The sequence below is a fragment of the Saccopteryx bilineata genome, chromosome X (assembly GCF_036850765.1).
Source record: "Saccopteryx bilineata isolate mSacBil1 chromosome X, mSacBil1_pri_phased_curated, whole genome shotgun sequence".
Lineage (NCBI taxonomy): Eukaryota > Metazoa > Chordata > Mammalia > Chiroptera > Emballonuridae > Saccopteryx > Saccopteryx bilineata.
This window is the reverse complement of record NC_089502.1, coordinates 127,707,763-127,716,151: the sequence shown is the minus strand read 5'-3', so window position 1 is coordinate 127,716,151 and position 8,389 is coordinate 127,707,763. Positions and strand designations below refer to the sequence as shown.

At 43.7% G+C, this 8,389-nt stretch overlaps 1 protein-coding gene across 2 annotated transcripts in view; it reads left to right on the top strand.

Annotated features, from left to right (window-relative positions):
• The window catches only part of POLA1 (DNA polymerase alpha 1, catalytic subunit), a 333,405-nt gene that overhangs the window by 24,609 nt on the left and 300,407 nt on the right, over window positions 1-8,389 (top strand). For both annotated transcript variants that reach the window (XM_066249441.1, XM_066249440.1), the window contains exons 11-15: window positions 2,826-2,938; window positions 4,062-4,178; window positions 5,413-5,487; window positions 6,768-6,906; window positions 8,009-8,163. In XM_066249441.1, the coding sequence (XP_066105538.1) occupies window positions 2,826-2,938; window positions 4,062-4,178; window positions 5,413-5,487; window positions 6,768-6,906; window positions 8,009-8,163 (599 nt within the window). The remainder of the gene's footprint in view (window positions 1-2,825; window positions 2,939-4,061; window positions 4,179-5,412; window positions 5,488-6,767; window positions 6,907-8,008; window positions 8,164-8,389) is intronic.

Below are 8,389 nucleotides of genomic sequence, written 5' to 3'. Positions count from 1 at the left end.
TCAGAAGCAGAAACGCGGCAGCCAGCCTCCATTGCCCCTGTTCCTCGCTTCCTTCGTCAGGTCTTACTCATTTTCTATCCCAAGGTAGGCGGGCTGTCTTGTCTTGTTCCTCCAGGTTCCCACCCCTGATCCCTTCTTGCCCTTGTCACACCAGCCTCCTGAACAGTCCCTCAGCTGCCATCCCCACATTGTGGCTAGAGCGATTGCTCAGAAGGGTAACTGACCATATCATTTCCTCATTAAAAAAAATCCGCAGTGGCTATCGCCTAGAACATTAAGGCCAGGCGCCTTAGCAAGGCTCCTGATGCCTGTCACGCGTGACTTGTGCCCTAGAAGTAGCTCCCTGACTACCTGCTGCTCTTTATATCATGTCCCTTTACTCACTGTGTCTGCTGGTGTGCCCTCACGTGGCCCAGCCCAGCCCAGGTGTCTGTCGTCTCCTGGCTATTCCCTAACCCTCCAGTCTGGCCTAAGAGCCCTTTCTCTGTGACCCCATCAGACCCTTTCTCATCAGAGCATTTGTCAGATTATCTTAACAAGATCTGATGCTGTGTTTTTGTTTTCCCCCGAGCCTTTTAGCTCCTGGAGGGCTGGGACCTTTTACTGCCAATATTCACGTGCTGCCAGGCAGAGCTGAAATTTCTACGCCAATGCTAGTCTGTGGAGTAATAATAGGTGTTGAAGGTTAAAACTGCGGCATCGAAGCACAGGCATATTTGCAAAGCAGCCACTTTATAATATGTATTGTTGAATTCCTGGTACTAACCGTAGTCACGGATAGGCCTTTTTACCACCGTGGGGAAATACTTTGCAATTGAAAGAGGTACCTGTCTGTTATTGATCCGTCTTCCAAATGCTAAGGTAAAGGACACGTGTAGTGCAGGCTAATGCCTCAGATCACCGGGGGTAGTTACTCACTTACAGAGTAGGGAGCTGAGCTTTAAAAATAAAGTAGTCAGCTCTTCAGTGGCCGAGTTCTGGGCTTATCAGCCTCGGTCCACTCTGCTGTTCTGTGGTGCTGCTCAGGTTGTGTCCTCTGTGATCGATGCCAGTGGGTTAAATAAGATGGCTCAGAAAAAAGTCCTTTAATCTCAGAGGGCTGAACAGTTTCATCATGATAGCAGGTAATGATCACTTAGCCTCGGTGAAATCAATGCTGCTAATAAAAACGAAGAACTCCCAAAGACCCTGTTATTGTTTCTCACTTTCTTACAGATTCTCAGTCAGTCAGTTGTCGCTGAATGCTCCGTAATTATGAAAAGAATCTTACTCTTTGCATATGGGAAGATATCTTGTCTTCATTATGAGTTTTTCAAGGTTGAATAATCCTGACTGCACCTGGTTTCAGCTAGTAACTTTGGGGGGGGATGTAATCTTTGTTTACCCTGATCTTTTTGTGGCAAATGAGGCGTAAGCAGTGTCAAATGTGTTGCATGAAGTGTGATATTAGTTTGACTGTAAAATGAGCTATTTGAATTTTTGAATCCAATATTAGGGTCTTTATTTTTCTTTGCTTGGAATTTTATTTTTTCATCTCTAACTGTTGTAAGGATGACTTTTAATTTTCTGTGCTACTGTGATTTTTTTTTCTTTTAAATCATTATCACAGTCCTCCTTTCCCTCTTCCCTCTCGCCCCCCACCTGCTTCTCCCCCTCCCCCAGATGAAAATCATACAACTCTTGTAAGAATTTTAATCATTTGCAGAAATGGAAGTTCTTAGATGGTTTTATTTCTGCTAGAATGGGTGACAGAAGGAAGCAATGATGAGCCATCTTGTGAAGCTGGAGTAACTGGCCTTTGCATGTGTGAGAATTTTCTTAGTGTCCCCGACGAGTGGCCTGTTGATTGCTGCTGTCTAGTTATTCATGGAGCCTGGGCTTTGTACAGTGGTACCTGTTAAGTTGACAAACAGATATCTGCAGTCCAGCCTTCATAGCCAGTGTTCGTGAGCAGTGACCCGATGCCCAGGAAGCTTGCTTTTCCTTTGTCATGTATGTTCCAGAGGGACCTCAAGGAGTATGTGCTGAGTTGGTTATTGGAGCATTTGTTAAACCGAAAGGGAAGAGAGGAGCGTTATAAACATTGCCGAGCTAGATGCCTTAAGTGAGGTGAGGTAGAAAGGGTGAAATAGGAAATAGCAGTTGAACCCTATCTTGAGACATTTTTGTTGTTATATAGAGTGAGATACAGGAGATACATTTTTTTCCCAAACATAGTTTTACATGTAAAAAATGCTCGGGTACCATGCACAGTTACCCTTGCACATGAATGTTAATTTTTTGGTAAGTACGAGTGCTAAAAAGGAATGTAGTATTCTCAGTTCTCATAATAGCTTTAAATATGAGATATGTTAGAAAATAGTTTACTTTTTTGTGTCTCTTAATCTGGGTGATCCTGGTTTGAGGGAAAGTGTGTTTTATACCCAACACTGATTTAGGAAGTTTCCCTAATTCCTGCCCTGGGTGTCTCAGAAGTTCCCCCGGTGTCTGCTCAGGCCTGACACTTGATGTTTTCCTAATAACTGAGGTTTGTCACTATGTACCTGGATGTCCCCTAATCTAGGGAAAATGTTTACACCAAGAATCACGCTGTCCCCTGTTTTCCTAGAGGTCACAGGTTATAGCAGTGTGGGATTGTCCTATGGCGAGGACTGAGTAAAGGAACTGGTCCTGCAGACTGGACATCAAATATAAATTCACTGTCAAAAAGGACATCAAGAAGGCATTAATGTGTGGACACATCCACTGAGTCTTTATAGTGTCCCTTTAATGTGATGTGATTTAAATGTTTTTTTTTTCTTCATAATTTTCTCTTATTATTTTAGGTGTGGTATTTCTGTTTGGCAAAGTTTGGATCAAATCTGCTAATACCCATGTGAGCTGCTGCGTGATGGTGAAAAACATTGAACGGACGCTCTACTTCCTTCCCCGTGAAACGGTAAATGTCAGTGATGAGCTTCTAATTGCAAGTGTGTTCTGTGTTCTCCACTGGCCCTCTTCTTCACCAGGGCTGTGAATTACCCACAACCTTGGTGCTTTTTTTCTTGCTGCCTGCCTACTCACCACTGATGGTTAGCAGCTCCATTAGGGGTTGGGAAAAGTAGAGACATGAAGTAAAACTCTGTTTTTCAACTTGTCAGAGTGTGAAAGAGTGTAAAAGATTCCAAGTTTTAGTATGGGATGCTGTCTTTCCCCCCATCTTTCATTTCTGTAGTAGTGGTAGTTGGCAGTGTATGACTCTAAAATGTGGCATGCTGGCCCTGGCTGGTTGGCTCAGTGGTAGAGTATCGGCTTGGCATGTAGATGTCTCGGGTTTGATTCCCAGTCAGGGCACACAAGAGAGGTGACCATCTGATTCTCCACCCCTCACTCTTCTCCTTCTCTCTCTCTTTCTTCTTCTCCCACAGCCATGGCTCGATTGGTTTGAGTGCATCAGCCCTGGGTGCTGAGTATGGCTCTGCGGAGCCTCTGCCTCAGGCACTAAAAATAGCTCTGTTGCGAACATGGCCCCACATGGGCAGAGCATTGGCCCCAGATAGAGGTTGCTGGGTGGATCCTGGTCCCCTCCTCTCACTTGGAAAAGAAGGAAAAGCTAAAATAAAATGTGACATGCTGTATGGCCCAATTTTCCTGCTTTTGCTATATAGACAGCCGTACCGTTTTCTCCGTAGCCAGTTCACAGGGTCAGTTCCATTCGCTCCTCTGTTTTTATTGGGACTTAATATCCACACTCCCTTCTCGAACCCAGCCCCTCCCCACCTGAGTTGAACTGTGAAGCTTCTTGGTCAGGCTTTACAACCTCTTCCATTCTGTAGGATTGCTCACTCATCTTGATCTCTCGTTGGCGTTTATGATACCAGTGGGAGGAATTGGGCATTGGGTTGAGTACCTTTTTGGGTCTGTTTGTATCTTGGAACTCAGCTGTAAGACTATTCTGTTATTAAATGTTTACATGGGTGAAGATGGAAACTGATTGAGACCTGGGTTTCTGGTGGTTGAAAAGATTTATGTACAGATACACCCTTTCCTCCCCTTCACTCTCGCTCTCGGTGGGAGAGCAGAAGATTGATCCGAACACAGGGGAAGAAACAGGAACGCCAGTTACAATGAAGGATGTTTACAATGAATTTGATGACAAAATAGCAACAAAGTATAAAATTATGAAGTTCAAGTCCAAGGTTTGTATTTGGTGATGATTTTTTCCAGCTCTAATTATTAGTTGATTGTTCATTTCTTGATTTAGCAAATAGTTGTTGCATATCTTCTTTGTGCAAAATGCCCTCTGTGTGGCTATAATTTATTGAATAGAAATTTCATAGGTATCAGTGTAAAACCAGTATGTTAGAATTGTAAAATTTTTTTTCTCTTTAAACTGCTCACAAAATAATGTTCATTAATTTGAATAGAAAAATTATTAACCGAAGTAATTGCTTTCAATACTTGAAGCATATCTTGTGCTCTTATTTCCTAATGGAGAAGAAGTTGTTCTGATCTTGTTTATATTACATATTGCCAAGTTGTCTTAGAAGGTTAAGTGAGGTTCTATCTTTAAAAATTAGGGACTACGATGCTGTTCTGATAGAATAAAACTCTTCAGTTCCTGTGATACATATTGGTCAATTGTGAGATATTGACTTTGTGAGATACTGATTTTATGAGATAGCGACACCTTTGTCCATCATTGTGGGGACTATAACTCACTCGACATACTGGCTATTAACAGTGATTACAATAAAGGGCAGGTTGAGTTGCTGAAGATCAGATTAAGGGTTTTAGGTATTTGAGCTTTAAATTATGGCTGATGGAGCAAGTCTCTAAAATTCTCAAAGCAATGAGGTGTAAAGGTGAAGAGTGTAGGTGCTGGGGCCATACGTACACCGTAAGTCCTAGTTCTACTGCTTCCAGGTGTGTGTGACCTTGGGCAAGGGCTCAGTGACTTCTGGGCCTGGGTCTTGTCTTGGGAAGTGAGCCCTATGTCAAGAGTTGCCGGAGGGGTTAAGCCACCTAATTCACATTAGGTTATAAAGGACAACCCTATACATAGCAGGTGCTCAGTAAATATGAGGTCTAATTATAATGCTAATTATGAATTTTTCTAGCAAGATGGAGTTGCTTAATATTAAAGAGTAGTAAATGATTTAATGCATTAACATTGTAAAATTTTAAAATCTTTATTCTTCTTGAAAGAAATATTTCTTAAGTTCTGTAGTGTCTTTTTAGCATTTAGCCACTGGGTGTTTCAGTCTCGATTGAAAGGGGAACTGGCTGCGTCTTTGGCTGTCTTTACCTTTGTGTTCCAAAAGGGGCTGCGTTTCTAATGACTAAATGCAGGGCTATGCATTGTACATGTGATGCTGGGCAATTTGTTTGGGAAACTTTTTGTCTTAATGACTACAATATCTGCTTACCCAGATAGTGGAAAAGAACTATGCTTTTGAAATACCTGATGTTCCAGAAAAATCTGAGTACTTGGAAGTGAGATACTCGGTAAGTCAAACAGAGGAAATGACTGGGTTTTGGTTGCGAATGGCACTCTTCTGTTTATGAGTTTCAGTTGGCTTCCAGTTAGGGTGGGCAGGGCTCCCCAAGCCCACAGTTCATTCAGGTGGACTCACAGTAATGAATAATTAAAATGGATAAAAATGTAAATACATAGACTACACATTGTACTGCTTTCTCTGCTTTCAAGTATGCATCTTTAGATAAGTAAGTAGAACTTCCATGACTGTTTTTCACATGGAGTGAATGCCACATGATGGAGTTAGCCATCATGAGTCTGTTGAAGTGTCCCTTCTGAGCAATGGCAAGGTGAGCGAGGAGAGTGTCAATGGTGTTACCATAGTGCTGTTCTTTTTTTTTTTTTTGTATGTTTCTTAAGCTGGAAACGGGGAGAGACAGTCAGACAGACTCCCACATATGCCCGACCAGGATCCACCCGACACGCCCACCAGGGGCGACGCTCTGCCCACCAGGGGGCGATGCTCTGCCCCTCCTGGGCGTCGCTCTGCCACGACCAGAGCCACTCTAGCACCTGGGGCAGAGGCCGAGGAGCCATCCCCAGCGCCCGGGCCATCTTTGCTCCAGTGGAGCCTCGGCTGCGGGAGGGGAAGAGAGAGACAGAGAGGAAGGAGAGGGGGAGGGGTGGAGAAGCAGATGGGTGCTTCTCCTGTGTGCCCTGGCCGGGAATCGAACCCGGGACTTCTGCACGCCAGGCCGAAGCTCTACCACTGAGCCAACCGGCCAGGGCCCATAGTGCTGTTCTTGCTCCTGTGACAGGCATGGTCACGGCTGTGGGATGTCAATTAACTGGACCGTAACCTCTTTTTACCTTTGTTCCAGTGTTTTGATCCCACGGTGTTGGAAACTTTTAAGAAATGTTTCTGCCAGTGGCGATGTACCCTGGAAGCATTTTGAATGAGTCCATTCTCTTGCCTTTATTCTCCCAATGCAGTGGTACTTATTTGGCTCTTTATCAGTAAGGCATGTAGGGCTCTGGGCAGAAATCCTCTTTTGGGGAGCTTCTTGGCCTATTTTTCTTCTAATGGGTATCATCAAGATGCATTATTTTGTCATTGTGAATTGTTTTTGTTTCCTACTGTGAATTGTTTTGGATTTCATTTGTGGCAAATTACATTTTATATATATAAAAGAAGTGTCTTCTGGTACTTGATAGAGAGGCTTTTGTTTATTTCAAATATAGACTTTGGAAAATGTGAAGTAATAGTTTTAAACAAAAAAGAGTTTTTTTTCTTCTTCGCCTTTTTCAGTCTGAAATGCCACAGCTTCCTCAGAATTTGAAAGGAGAATCGTTTTCTCATGTATTTGGGTCGAACACATCCAGCTTGGAACTGTTCTTGATGAACAGGAAGATCAAAGGACCATGTTGGCTCGAAGTGAAAAATCCACGTAAGGAAATTTTTACTTTCAGAATGTTAAGTAAATTGCTGATCGATGTGTTTTGTAAAAGGGAAGCTCGGGAATTGGTCTGTTTATTTCAGTGTTTCCACTTCATGTTTTATGTGTTTTCCCCTAAGCTTTTCCTTGGGTGAGTACAGGGAATATGTTTGGAATCCCTTGATCACTGAAGTGCCCGGCAGTGTAGTCAGAGGGAGGCCTCAGCCCAGGCGGCATTTGGTCGCATCCCTCATTGTGCTGCCGGCAGTGCGGACTCCCGACCTGGCTGCCGCGGCCCTGCTCTTCTTCCTGGCTGACTGCTAACCTCCGAAGGAGGGGAGTGTCACTGCCCCATGTGGATAGTGCTTGTTTAGTCCCTTGCCTGATTTTTTTTTTTTTTTCATTTTTCTGAAGCTGGAAACAGGGAGAGACAGTCAGACAGACTCCCGCATGCGCCCGACCGGGATCCACCTGGCACGCCCACCAGGGGCGACGCTCTGCCCACCAGGGGGCGATGCTCTGCCCCTCCTGGGCGTCGCCATGTTGCGACCAGAGCCACTCTAGCGCCTGAGGCAGAGGCCACAGAGTCATCCCCAGCGCCCGGGCCATCTTTGCTCCAATGGAGCCTTGGCTGCGGGAGGGGAAGAGAGAGACAGAGAGGAAAGCGCGGCGGAGGGGTGGAGAAGCAAATGGGCGCTTCTCCTGTGTGCCCTGGCCAGGAATCGAACCCGGGTCCTCCGCACACTAGGCCGACGCTCTACCGCTGTTGCCTGATATTTTTTGATATTTGCATCTGTTTTGTCTTTACGAATCTCTTAAAAATATTTTTTAATTTCTCCAAGGCAGTGTTTAATTTTTTTAAAAACTTCTTTTGGGTCCTGGATTCTTCAGAAAATCAGATGGGAGCTGTAGACCAGGCAAATGATCCTACCTATGTGTACACACCCGCAAGGATTTGCATACAGTCCAGTAATGTGGCTTATTGTCAGTTAAATGTTATAAGACATTCTTACTAGAAGATGGGATTGAAGACCTCAGTTAATCACAGATGTCATAATTATAGTATTTTTTTTCAATAAATGGCTATTGGTCTGTTGTATTTGTTCTTATTTAGAGCTCTTAAATCAGCCCATCAGCTGGTGTAAGGTTGAAGCCATGGCTCAGAAACCAGACCTGGTGAATGTCATTAAGGATGTTGGCCCTCCCCCACTCGTGGTGATGTCTTTCAGCATGAAGACAATACAGAATGCAAAGACACACGAAAATGAGGTAAGGAAACAGGACAGATTTTGTATCTATGTCTTAGATGCAAATAATTGCCTGAACTTACAGTGTTTCTGCAAGAGAGAGTTTTTTTTAAAAGACTTAAATTGCTGACTAATGTTTTATTTTATTTTGGAGAACTTTAAATGGACATAGAACAATTTAATGAACTCCCACATAATTATAGTTGGCAATTAGCAAAATTCTATCACAGTCGTTTATTCCTCCCGCC